Raw genomic sequence first — 14786 nt, 5'->3', positions numbered from 1 at the left:
AGATAACTCACTCTTTTCTATTTAGATATTGTTTGCTTTAGGTCTAATGAGTCATCACAACTTTAAAACGTATCTACATCAGCTCCAATACCATTCAAAGCAACCCATTTGCTTCTCAATCGGATATGAGATAATCATAGATGGTCATTCATGAGTGTGAAGCAAAATTTTAGCATATACAAGAAGTTGAAGCCGTCGGTTTAAATTCCCCTACAGACAGATGCATTCACATGATGATTGTTGTAATATTAGCCAGATGCATTGACCTTTCTCTAGCATGCATCATGGGGTTTCTCATATTTGCTTTCGGTCTTTCTGGGAGTGGGGCTTCAGAGTAATAAAAGTGGGCTGTAGAAGGTGTGAATGTTGCTCTTCCGCCTGGATGCCAGCTTTGGAAAAAGATGGCATGCCCTTGGAGTTGGGTTGGCAAGGTAGCCACTCAGCCTGGCATGGTGCTGTTATTCAAAAACCCAAATATGTCAATTAGTACTGACCTTACTTTTAATTATGTACCATTTCCATGCTTAGCTTTTCTTCACTATCTGTTAGAAGTCCTAACTCCTTGGTCAGCTATGTGGGCTCCTTCTTGCACTATAAATGTAGTTCAGTTCCCACCTTTTCTACTGAATTCTTTGACATTGCAAACCTATTATTTTGAGTGATTTTGCTGATTTTCTTATACTACGTACTTTAGGCATCTAGGAGCTTTGAATTTGTTTTTTAAGTTTCCTTTGTACTTTCCTTAACTACCATGTGACCATAATTGACTAATTTGAACTAAATATCACACAATGGAATCAAAACAAACCAAGATAATTAAGTTTTATGGGGTGTTTGATAAAATTTAATACTTATTACATAATGACTTAAGTTGATTTTAAGTTAAATCATAGTTAAGTTATTAACTTAAAACTTGTTATTTAATTTTTATTTTAAGTATTAAGGTTTTTTGATAAAATTAATTTAAAATTTATTCTAAATCATCAAATTAACATATTTATTATTATAAATTATAACTAGAATAAAGGAGGTCAAGTAATAATGAAAGTCGTGTAGTAGTGAAAGAGATCGTGGATGTACTTAATGCAAATTGTAGTAAAAAAAGAAAATGAAGATGTGAATTTAAGAATAAGTTAATTATTTTTACTTATTAATTAAAGTTGTTTTTGACTTTGAGGCATGTCATTAAGTTATTTTACCAAATATACTTAATTTGTTTAATAACTTAAATTAAGTTATTAAGTTGGTTTACTAAACATTCTCCTAGTTTGAATATATTTTATGTATTTTTTTAAAATAGAAATTTATTATAAAAGTGAATTTTCTTTAAATATATATTTATCTTATGTCTTTAAAAATTATTTTTAAAATTTTAAATTTAAGACAATTAAAGATTTTTGATACCTCAATTTTCTAATATAAATCATTAAATTTTCAATGTAAGCCTTAAATTTTATATTAAAATTACTACTATTTTATATAGTATCCTACAGTAAATAATAAAAATATTGGTCTAGTTAGCCCATCTACTGACACATATAAACTATTTCCTCATTGACATGGGCCATAGGGCTTGAGAGGGGAGAGAGAGAGAGGGCTCATTCCTTTGGGCTTCCCTAAGGCCATTTGTTAATTATTACTAGAGTGGCCCAAGGCAGGCCATATTTGTTGAAACCAGGTCTCTTGTGTCCAAACAGAACATATGTTTTGGTAACCCACAAGCTATGTAAAGACACACATGGCGGGCACCGATTGGTCACCTGAAGATTTAGGATATGAAATGTCTGTCCATCTATCTATCCACATTCTGTGGTGCACCAAACTGTATGCCGATGATATTAATTCTCCAATTCCCCCACCCATTTGATGTGATAAATCTTCTCCTAACTCCTACTCTTGCATACTTGATCCATATTTCTCAGACTGCAGAAAAATGGCCACCATTACAGCCAGCAACCCAGCTACATCGCTTGTGCGTGCCAGTGTAGCGAGTAAAGGATTGAATGGGATTTCATCACCCGTCCTTGGTAAGGTTTTTGAATGAAATTCTCTTCTTGTTTCGCTTGATCCATCCATCTTACATGGACATTTTCTTTTCTGGGTTGTAGGCCTGCCAGCCATGGCGAAGAAGGGACGAGTGCGGTGCATGTCTGAGGAGAAGCCCTGTGGAAGCGACATGGGGTCAAGCATCAGCATGGGGGCGTCGTTGATGGCAGCTGCTGCTGCGGTGGCAGCGTCGGCAGGGCCAGCAATGGCACTGGTGGATGAGAGACTGAGCACGGAGGGGACAGGGCTGCCCTTTGGGTTGAGCAATAACCTTCTTGGGTGGATACTTTTCGGTGTGTTTGGTTTGATCTGGGCTCTCTACTTTACCTACACTGCCACCCTCGAGGAGGATGACGAGTCTGGGCTGTCCCTGTGAGCGAAAGGACAAAGTTAAACTGAAGAGTGAAAGAGGGGTGTGTAGAGAGAAGAAATGAAAGAAAATGGTTTGTTAGATCTTTGTATTAATTATTGCTTTAAGCCATTTTCATTTGGTGAAGCATGTATTTGATTCAAAACCCTTTGTCTTTCTCTCTTAATATTTGTTTTAATTATTGTCGTTGAAGGCATGTGCCAATTTTGAGTATAATTGGTTCAATTAGGCCATTGAAGGCATCTTCTTTAGCCGCAGGTCCATTTCTAAGCCTAGTTATGGAGGTCTGTATCCGTACTCATAGCCCTTGATTCAATTTTCATACTCACAAGAAGCTTGATTTCTTAACACCATGAGATATTGGAGTTGACTAAGAGTGCGTTTGAGAGTAATTCTAGAAAATGTGTCTAATATTTATAATACTTGAATGATGAAGATTTTCAAGTATTAAAAATATTAAAAGCGTTTCCTAGAATTACTACCAAACATGCTCTAAATATAGGATATAATTATACCTTCGGTTACATTGACGCAAGGATGCCTCCGACTAGTGACTCTAAAAAGTATCAAGAATGGAATGATTAATGTATGCATTTAGTTTCAATTGTTTTATACTTTACTCTAGCTTCATCGAGCTCGTCAAAAATTAGAAATAGTTACTTTGAATTTGAGGATGATGTGCAATTGAATATAATTTATAGGGTATATTGATTGTAAACAACTTCTTCACATTGTTTTCATTTCGAGGGTAAGAAATGTAAATGGGATATTTGTGATCCATTAATGACATTTTCAATGGTATTTAACTAGAGATTATAGGTAGCTTGGGGTACTATCATGTTAACCACACCAAAATATTTCATTAAAAATACAATTTTCATGAGAAGTTGGACATAAGGGTTTATGTTGCATGAGTTTTTTACAACAAAATAATGTTAAATATAAGGAAGACAACAAATGAGATATCGGAGTTAATTAAAAAACCATTATGTACATGGTAAGAAATTTATATCCATCTTTATTAAAAATGACTAATACAAAAGAGAAAAATCAAATGAAGTGTTTGTCATATGTTATATAACAATATTGTACATTCCATATTAAATTTGTTTTGTGCAAAAACATCTCCTCAAAGTGTTTGTCATAGTATTTTTTTTTAATTCACAAAAAAAAAAAAAATAGTATAGTGGTTCTTTTAACTCAACATCATCACCTATAAATAATAAATTTATATTTGAAGATTTAATATACTATTTGTGGAAGGTACTTTCAAGTAAATGATGGAAACATCCTTCCAATTTTGGTTCATTAATGGTTTGAAAAAAATTCAAGAAATTAAAATACAAATCTTATGATGTGACTTGTTTGTGATTTTGCATCTTTATTCAAAGATCTTATTTATTTTCAAAATATCACAGAGAAACTCTCCTATTGTTTGATATATCTTGACATCCAACTTCAGTCTTCTATCGAAATAGATTTTTTTATGGTAAACACATTAGTGCATATAGTTACCTATCGGATAGGATCTATAAAAAATCATGATATTAAATAGTTATGATTTTGTCAAACTACTATGTTATTGAATTCTCAATCTTGAGAAAATAATGAGATAGTGTTAAGGTCTTTAGTGACTTTGACTTACGATTGAGATATTAAGGTGGTTATATATTATATGGATTAAATCAGTATTAATTAAGGTATGTAACAACAAGTATTGTCAAGATAGGCACCATGATATCTCATGGATTTGAGATAGTGTATCATTTTCGATGATATTGAAGACTTGTGATGATGAAATATATGGTTATGGTAATTCCATTAATGGAAGTTGATATATGTTTTTTGTGAGGTAAAACATGTCGAGTAATCACATAATAGGAGGATCTAAAACTTAAGGATGATAAAGGTAATATTGAGAAGTTGATAGTTTTCACATTGTTAGATTATGAACACTAATTTATGAAAAGCTTTCATGTATTGGATAGTAAGTTACAAACCCAAAAAGTTGATTAAATTGTTTCAATATAACATCATAGGATACCAAAGTGGAATGAACTATTTTTAAGAAAATATTGAGTCAACTTTAGAATTAGATTCTAAAAGAGTTAGTATCGCGCTATCGATCCTATTGGTACAAAGTCGTGAGGTTTTATGAAAAGTTAATCATTTATATGTAAAATGATGTTTTTGTAAAAACGCAAGGTTGTACAAGAATTTATGATTAATTATTTTGAGTTTTTTTGGATTAAACTAATTAATTAATTGGAATATATTAGGATTAATTAATTAATTGGGATCCAGTGAACTGGATTAAGTAACTTAAGTCTAAGTTGGGCCAAACTCACTTAAGCTCAAAAAAGAGTCTATATAAACCCCTTGGCTTTTAGGTAAACTCTAACTTTCAAACTAGTAGTCTTCCAAAAACCCTAGCCTCCCCCCTATCCCCCGCTCTTCTGAAGGTGTGTAGTCACTCTATGTACGCATTAAGAATTAAAGACCAAGCCATCTAGTGGAAGATCCTGAGGTTTTTTTTTAGATCCTTGCATTGATTGGACGATCTAAGTTTTCTTACTTCCATTATTGATAGATATAATAGCCCAGGATTTCACATCATTGTGATCTTGTTTCCAACATAATTAAACCTTTTACTCCCCAATTCAATCCTACTCATGTGAATCAAATAAAATCTTGGAGGCATACAAGGAGGGAAACTGCACCATGCAACTTCTACTGTGTTTGAATGAGACTTATATAGTTGTACATGGTCATATCTTATTAATAAATCCAATTCCAATAGTGGGTAAGGTTTTTTTCTCTACTGTTGAAAGAAGGAAGATGACGTGGGATTGCAAGTTCACAATCTTTACAAGATTCTATTGCATTAGTTGTAAAAATAATAATCCCACAAGTAAATTTTCAAAGTTGAGTCCTAACAACTCAAAATTCATCTACAAAGGATGGGCCTAAAGAAAAATGTTACAAACTACATGGATATCTTCCAAACCACAACCTATAGAAGGACCAAATCAATTCTTTTCTTCTTAAGCATTTTCCAATTAAGTTTCTATTGTTTCATCGCCCCACAAATTTTTCCTTTTATGCTTAATTAGCGAATTATGGCCTAGATCAATGCTCAACCAAGATCAAATCTTATAAGCAATCTCCCTTTATAAAGAAACTTGATAGGCATTACACATAAAGCAAACTTTTCTTCTCATTCAACTTCTTGGATCATTGATTCTAGAGCTAATGATCGTATGCTATCCTCTTCTTTTCTTTCCCACCTCTCATCCTCTTGTTTAGAAATTGTCAAATTACTAAAAATGGAACAAAAGCCCCTATTACTTATATTAGTAGTGTCAAGTTAACACTAAGCATTGTCTTGGATAATATCCTTTTTGTAACTAAATTTCAATTTAATTTGGTCTAAGATGCAATTTTTTTAATTAATTTTAATGTTAATCTGATTCTTGAATAAGACATTGGAGCAAATAAATTACATGATGACCTCTTCATCTTCAAGTTTCCAACACCAAAGTGTTTGCAAGCTATGCCTTCTTCATTTTCGAATGTATGACACCTATGATTAGGATATCCTAGTCATAATTGTCTTAGTAGGTGAAATTTGTCCACCTACTAAGCAAAATCATCTCCCTTTTTCATTTGAGCAAATAAAATTTTTGTTGAACCTTTTGATTTAATTCATTATAATATAAGGGGAAAATATCATTCTACTTCTTTATCTGGCTCCCATTATTTTCTTACAATTGTGGATGATTTTAAGAAATGTAATTGGGTTTTTATGTAGTGTAAAACTGGACTCGATCCCTACTGCAATCCTTTTATTTTTATCTTGAAACTCAATTCAACAAAATAATTAAAATTATTCGTTTTGAAAATTAGTTGGATTTTGACATGTAAGAATTTTATTAAACCAAGGATATTATTCACCAAATAAGTTGTGTTGACACTTCACAGTAGAATATAGTTGTAAAAAGCAAACATGGACACTTACTATTTCTCGAGCCTTATATTTTCAAGAAAGTCTTCTAATTTTTTTTTGGGGTGAGTGTGTTGAGTGCAACCTATCTCATAAATCAAACTTTGTACTTTCAAGCAAAATACCTTATGAATTGTTTTTTTAGATTCATTCCCTCCTATTCACATCTAAATTTTTTTTATTGCTTGTGTTATGCTACCAACATAAGTACATCAAAAACAAAATTCAACACTAGGCATCACATGCATTGTATTTTTTTTGGCTACCCAAATGCTCAAAAGGGATACAAGTTTTATGTTCTCAATACTAATTTTTTTTTTTTTTGTTTCTAGAGAAGTCTAATTTCATGAGACCATTTTCCCTTTGGAAAACCTATGCACTTATCTTCTAATCAACATGTCCAACCATATCCCATTGTTGAACAAGATCAACTCATTGACATAAAGGTTGATACTACTTGTGAAGGTAATAAACATGAAAATAATGAAGCCATTGATCCACTCTTTTCGATATCACCCCCTATAGACACTTGTTTTTCAAGAACATCATCCTCAAAATAGAAAATTTATTAATCAAACCTGTGAGTCTTGTCCTCCTCCATCTTATCTTACTGCTTATTATTGTAGGATGGCCACCTATGATCCACCCTCTCAAAGGTTGTCTTCTTCATGTCTTGTAATTACCTTTCATCATTTGAATAAATATTTGTCTTATTAAATTTTTTTCTCTATCTCATCATTCTTTTCTAGTATCAATCTTCCATATTTCAAAACCAAAAGATTTTCAATAGAGAATGCTTGATGCAAACTAGAGACAAGAATGATAGAAAAAATTAAAGCATTGAAGGAGAATCGAACATGAACTCTTACACCTATGCTTCAAAATAAAAAGTCAATAGGATACAAGTGGGTTTAAAAGTTAAGCATAATCTAGATGGTAGTATTGAACATTACAAGGCTCGCTTAATAGCTAAGGGCTATAATCAACAAGAAGGAATTGATTACCAAGAGACTTTTGCATTAGTAACTAACCTCACAACCATGTGTTGCTTACTTGCTATTGTTGCAAATCAAAATTGGCATGCTCGCCAACTTGATATCAACAATTTTTTATGGAGACTTAGATGAAGAGGTATATATGCAACTTCCACTAGGTTTTAGGAAATCAAAAACTAAAAATATGGTTTGCAAACTTAAAAAACCCCCTTTATGGCCTCAAGCAAGCTTCACGATAATTCTAACATAAAAAACAAGTTTTATATGAGATTTAGTACCATGAGATCTCTTTTTCAAATTATTAGTTTATAAGTATCTTAATTTAATTATATAAAATAAGAATAAAAATAATAATAATTTTTTAAGGCAGCAACATCTATTTATTCCATATATTATTCTAATTTTAATTTAACAAAGAAAACTATTTTTCTTCCTAAGAAAACTTTCTAATGTTTTAGAGATGGTTAATGGTTCCACCAAATTTTATTATAAATAGTCAAATAATAAAAAATTTATATATGAATGAAAAAAAAAATTAAGTAGCCCCCTTTTGATTTAAGTACAAAATCTCTTAATAATAGATGCATGATCCTAGAGATAATAGCCATTTGTTAGTTTATATAGTGGCCTTTGGCATAATTCTTCCATCAACCACCACATAATCTTGTCTTACTTTGTGACAATAATCCACTATTCTTAGAGTATGTTTGGTAGTGTTTCTATTTAAAGTATTTTTAATAAATTTTTTTTTCTAAAAGTGTTTTAAGGAGAATCACCTATAAAGTATTTTATCCAAAAACCACTACAAATGATTTTCCAATATTGTAAATGGTTTTTTATATATTTTAAAAATATTTCCTAAATTTGTCTAAACGCTTCATTTTTTTTTAAATAAAATACTTTTTAAACTAAAAACGCTTTCTAGAATCATTATCAAACAGACTCTTAATGTTACTTAGGTTCTCTTATCCGCTTTCATCGGCCACAATACCTAATAAATCAAATCTAGTAAGTTTCATGTAATTGAATAAAGTGAATTCCAAAAAAAAAAAAAAAATTCAATTAAATTTTGTTTCGAAGTGTCATTTGTAGTTGGCTAATTTTCAATCTCTAGTTTTGTTTCCAGTGCTCAAACTGAAAATGTTATGGCTTTGAATTTTTTTTTCCAATAAGTCCCCCTTGGCAAATTTCCAATATTTTAAACTAAGAAAAGAAAAAGAATAATTAAAATATTTTTTTCATATTTGACTGCAATATGAAAAAATATCAAAGAAAATAAATTTAATTAAAATTAATTAAAAATATGTGTATTTTTAAATTATTAAATCTTTATATCAAAGGCTTAAAATAAGTGAAATGATTTATTGACTTTAAATCTATTTTTTATTTTGTTTCACATTTTCTTTTTGTCTATTTTTCCTCTATATTTTCTTTCCATTGTGTGTTCCTTCAAATTTTTTAAAATCAAACATAGTCTTAGAATTTATCATACATATTCACAAAGGCTAGAAGGAATAGCTATTGTAATCCAATCGGTTAGTGATATAGTTTTATGGAGATTTGGTTTTCAGTGATTCAAGATAAAGCAATATATCCTTTTTAAGATACTTTGGAGGTTGATTGCAATTTCTTCTCTAGAGTTTAAACATGATTAATTGATTCAGGGTTAGTGACAATGAGAATTTCATAATTTGTTACTCTTACTTACCATACAAATACAATTATTATGACAAGAGAAAATCATTTTTCGTGATTTTTATTTACAAACTAATAATCTTTCCCTATGTCAAAAGATAAAGTAGTTTTGAAAATTTTCTCTGAAAACAATGAGATATTGGAGATAACTAATAGACATACTATGTTATAAAACTGTTGGTATATTATTACATTCTTACTACGTTCCACCTTAAAACTTTGACTATGATCCAACTCAAATCGTGATCCTTTTATAAAATTGCAATACTTTGTTATAGATAAGGTACCTTTTTTGGCATTATGGATTTTTGTCTTTAAATCCATACATCTAAGTAACATACCACACCTTAGAGTAGGTTTGAGGAAACACAAGTACGATTTCTTTTTGGTTGCATAGAGTTCAATAAACCAAGACATAACCTAAGAATTGAGATAAATTTCAGATCATCCTCATCGATCAAAGAACCAAGAAGATGACTTGGCTTTCTCTCTCTTTTAATATATGTTTTCATTGAGTCATTATGGATAATTTCCACCATTAAGTTTGAAGGAAGTAGAGACATTCTGATAGTCTCAAGGAGTTGTATTATGGGTTATCGATATATTATCATTGATTTTAGACATGTTTGAAAAGATTATGAAAGAAAGTTGAGTTACCAATAATTAAGTTTGATTTGGGATTAACAAAATTTATACTCAGTAATGAAAATTGAGCAAGCTAACAACTAAATAATGAATGTCTAGCTATAATTGAGCAATGAAGGCTCTTTGGTGGGAAGATGAATCTCAATTGTGTTAGTTTTCTTTTTTTGATACCATGTTGACTATTTGGGGTTTGGAGAATTTCTCCATTATTGTTTTTTTTTTCAATAGAATTAAACTAAATATATACAAATTGTAGGAGAGTTACTTAGAAATAGAAAAAAGGAAGTAGTTAATTTGTAGCATAGAATATCTCTACTTGCAAAAAATAATCAATCATCTAAATTATAAGGAAACAAGCTTAATTCACAAATATTTCCTAGCTGGAAAATATTCATACATGTATATTTTTTGATATGGTAAAATTATTTTTCCCCTAACTTATAAGGCGACTTTCAATCTTCATATTTGGAAATGTATTATAAAAAAAAGAGAGAATTCTGTTTTGGTCCATATAACTTCCATAATTGATGGAAATGATATAAGATGTTAAAAGACCAATATATCTTTCAAATTTTTATATATTACCTTTTTAAGGATATAAAATAGTGATGGACTAAATTACCCGATGACCTTTCACATAAGTTTTTTTTATCTTTATTGCACCACTATTCATACAACCATAATAATTATATTTTAACAATTTGGATTTTTCATTTTTTTTTAATTTTTTAATTTATAAATAATTAAAAATCAACATTATTTTCTATTTTAAATTATAAATAAAGAAAAATTATGTTCAAAAACTATTTTAAAAAATACTTTCTAAAAAAATGGTAATATGATTTATATTTTTTATATTTTCTTTTTGAAAAAACATTTAATTAAAAAATGAAAACTATTTTTAAAAATAAAAATTGAAAGCTTTGTTTACTACTATTTTTTATATGAAAATAATAAAAAGAATTAAATTTCATTTATTATCTATTTTTATTTTTTTCCATTAGTTATTTTAATAATAAAATAAAAAAAATATAGTATGTTTACAATTAAACAAAGAAATTGATCAATTATGTGTTTTTTGTGGGACTATCTTTTACATGAAAAACAATTAAATAACTAAATTATATATATTTATTACTCTTTTTAATTTTATTTTCTTTATTTATTTTTTGTCTAATAGAAAATTTTAATATATCCATAATTAACAAAGTAATAAATCAATTGTGCATATTTTAATCTATTAAAATAAATTAGTTTCTAATTTAAATAAATAAAATGAAATAAGTAAATAAATTTGAGGTTATTTCTATTATTTAACATATCTTATATCAATATTTTTTATGGTTAAATAAATTTTTTTATTTTTTTTATTTAATTCCAAAAATAAAATAAATAAATAAATAAATAAATAAATAAATTTGGTATTTTCTAACTGATCTTATATTTATATTTCTTATAGTTAAATAAATTTTTTATTCTTTTTTCTTTATTTCCAAAAATAAAAGGAAATAAATAAATAAACTTGGCTTAAATAATAGTTTTTAAGTAATTTCTTTGTCTTATTTTTAATTAGATTTTGCATTGAAAATAAAATAAAATAATGTTTTGTTTGTTTTAATTATTTTAAATGTCAAACTATTGGGAACATAGTTTACACACTTATGTAAATATAATTTATACATATATATGAAATTTATACCATTATACAAGATTATTACACTAATTGCACAAGGGGTGTATAAAACTGTACATTTTGAACAATTTTTTTTTTCTTGTCATCTAAGGATTATACGTTCTCCTACCACAAATTCTTTTATTTCATGTACTTTATTTAACTTGCATATAACAATTTAAATACTTACCTTAATACTGATGTTTAGAGAAAAATTTTGTTTTTACGTTTTATATCATTTTTTAAATCAAACCATTGGAAACATGGTTCACACATCATATGTGGCACATAATGTATGCATATGGATGAAATTTGCACCATTGTACAAGGGTGTTATACTAACTGTACAAGGTAAATGTTTAATTGGACAAGACAAATGTTTTAACTGTACAAAACAAATGTTCTCACTATACAAGGGGTATACAAGGCTATCATTTGTGAAGGATTTTAATCAATTTTGGACAACTTTTCTTTTTTTGTCTTGTCATATAAGGATTGCACACTCTTAAGGTACACATTCCTCTATTACATACTCATCTTATGCACTTTATTTAACTTGCACATAATAATTCAAATACTTATCCCACTAATGATGTTTGAGAGAAAATTTTGTTTTTCCATCTTCCACTATTTTTTGAAACAAACCAATGAAAACATGGTTAACCTACCTATGGTTACACATTGAGTAGGGGGTATATGGAATTTGAGTCATTGTACAATGTATTTACACTAAGTGTACATGACAAATATACTAATTGTACAAGGGTGTACAAGACTACTATTTGTGAAAGATTTTAAGTGATTCTAAAAAATTTATTTGTTTATTTCCCCTAACTGATGATAAATGACATTCTTTACACATATTGGTTAAGCATACATTCATCTCATGCACTTTATCTAACTTGTATATGGTCATTTGAATAGGTATCTCACCTATGATGATTGTAAAACAAAATTATACAACAATTTTTCTTCTTTTTTAAAATCAAACCAATGCAAACATGGTTAACCGATCTATTGTCAGATATTTATGAGATGATGTATGAAATTTGAGTTATTGTACAAAGGTATCACACTAACTGTACAAGACAAATTTACTAATTATACAAGGGTGTACAAGACTACTTTTTGTTAAGGATTTTAAGTGATTTTGAAAAACTTTCCCATTTTTTTCCACTCAAAGATTTTTCCCCCACTCAAATTCTCTCACTCAAGAATTGTTTCGAATTTTATTTTTAAATTTCATCATCAAAATTTTGTAATTGCATATTTTGTTTTTGTAGTTTTAGCAATGTTCTTTCTTTCCACTACTTTTTTTTTTGTAAAATTTTATCCAAATGAATCTATATTTAAAATTATAATCATATTTATCAAATTTTTTACTAAGATTATCTTTAATTCTTTTAATATATTTATACTCATTTATTTAAAAAATGAAAACTAATTTTTTTTTTTGTAAACATGTTCTATTACTTTTCAAGTAAAAAATTAGATAAGTTTGAAAGTTAATAAAAAAATTAAATACTACTTTCAATAATTTTTAGATAAAATTTTATATAATATATTTTATTTGAAATTTAATTTCTAAAGTTTAACTAAAAAATTGTATTGACAATTTTCCTGTTGTGAGTCAAAATACTTTGCATTAGTCTATCTAGATAAGAAAAATTATTAATATAATCTTAGAACTTCATATCTTAGTTATTTTTTTCAATAAATTTATCTTTTTAAAAATTTTAAAATAAAAATATTAAAAATTAAAAAGCTAAAAGGATATATATAATAAAGTGAAGTGATAATTAATTTTAAATTTTTTTAAAATATGGTTAATTTAGAAAATATAAAAAATAATTAAAAATAAGAGAAAAATATAAATGAAAGGGTAATATAAATTTAAAATAAAAAATGAAAATTAAACTAAAAGATAAATAAAAAAAGATAAAAAATATTTGGATGAAAAATCCCAAAATTTTTATCATTGCTTATAATAAGAGCAAAAAGATTCAATATCTTTAAAAATGAAAAACAAAAAAATATTATTATTTTTTATTTGACATAAAATAGAAATATAGATTGGAAAAAAAAGAAAAAAAAATTAGAAATGAGTAATACTTAATAGGGAATAGAAAAGGGAAAAAAAACACAAAAAATTTGAAATTCACAGTCACTTGTGCCTATGTAAGGGTTAAGGGCATTTTAAGGATTAATGAAATATAATATCCTTCATCTTAATTTTCATACTTTGTTTGGGTATTGTGCTTAAATATGCATGATATATGGACCAAATGTTAATTTTTGGGCTCAGTTGGGCCCAAAACACAGTTCTCCCTAAAAAAAATGAATTTTAGTGTAATAGCAAGTTCACCAATTTCATATATGATGATATACATTTTTGTTAGTGAAATAGTCGATGAATTGTACTTCATTACCATTTTGATCGTGTCTATTGTAATCAACATTTTAGTATAAGAGCAAGTTTTTATGTAATGAATTTTTTTAGTACAATTTCACTGCAACTATGTTTGGTATGTGGGAATGAGGTCAGGAATGATCATCTTATTCATTTTCTCATTCATTTATTTGTTTGAATAATTTAAGTGATGATAAGAATGAAGTTACTAATGATAACAAAACAAATAAAATTTCATTTAAAAGTGGATTTCAGTTCATTCTTAGAATGAAGGTATTTTGATTCCTTTATACAAGTTATTTTTTAAAAACACTTTTTAAACATTTAAAAAACCAAAAACTTTTTTGGTTGAGTTGTTTATAAAAATCATTATTATTTTGATTTTTTAATAAACAAATTATAAATTTAATTTATATAATATAAAATAAATTTAATTCAAGTCTTATTAATTTTTTTAATTACAAATAAATTTAAAAATATTTTTAATAAAATATTAATAGTAATATTATAATAAAATCATAAATTATATATTTTTAATAAATATTATAAAAAAATATGGATATTAACATCTTATAAAAGCATAATTGATTTATTTTGTTAAAAATAAATAATAATAATAATTTAAAATTAATAATGGTTAATACTATTTTTAAAAATGATTAAACTTATTATTTTTTAAAAATTGTTTCTTAATAACAACAACCAAACAATAGTATTAATTTTTTTTAAATGTTTTTAAATCATAAGCTAAAATAGGTTTATTATTTAGCAAAAAAAATGTTTTTTTTTTAATTATTTTAAACTATATATAATGTGGGAGTTTTTTTTTTTTTTGAATGAAAATAAAATATTATTTTCATTCAACTATATGTATAAATATTATTTTCAATTTATTTCCCTTTTTTTTTAACTCTCATTCTTGTTGTTTTGTTACTTAATATTAAAACCGA

General features: G+C 27.2%; 1 protein-coding gene across 1 annotated transcript; it reads left to right on the top strand.

The window, feature by feature from the left end:
- Positions 1 to 1700: 1700 nt before the first annotated feature.
- Positions 1701 to 2620, top strand: LOC100265702 (photosystem II reaction center W protein, chloroplastic). Its single transcript, XM_002264472.5, has 2 exons — positions 1701 to 2027; positions 2109 to 2620. The coding sequence occupies exons 1-2, from the start codon at positions 1934 to 1936 to the stop codon at positions 2420 to 2422; spliced, it is 408 nt and encodes a 135-aa protein (XP_002264508.1). The 5' UTR covers positions 1701 to 1933; the 3' UTR covers positions 2423 to 2620.
- Positions 2621 to 14786: the final 12166 nt, after the last annotated feature.

The sequence above is a fragment of the Vitis vinifera genome, chromosome 14 (assembly GCF_030704535.1).
Source record: "Vitis vinifera cultivar Pinot Noir 40024 chromosome 14, ASM3070453v1".
Lineage (NCBI taxonomy): Eukaryota > Viridiplantae > Streptophyta > Magnoliopsida > Vitales > Vitaceae > Vitis > Vitis vinifera.
This window is presented reverse-complemented; position numbering and strand designations above follow the sequence as displayed.

Bases quoted from the DNA above. Each gene is read 5' to 3' on its own strand.
- LOC100265702 (XM_002264472.5), top strand. From the start codon at position 1,934: ATGGCCACCATTACAGCCAGCAACCCAGCTACATCGCTTGTGCGTGCC. The intron at 2,028-2,108 runs GTAAGGTTTTTG...TCTGGGTTGTAG, and splicing joins GATTTCATCACCCGTCCTTG to GCCTGCCAGCCATGGCGAAG.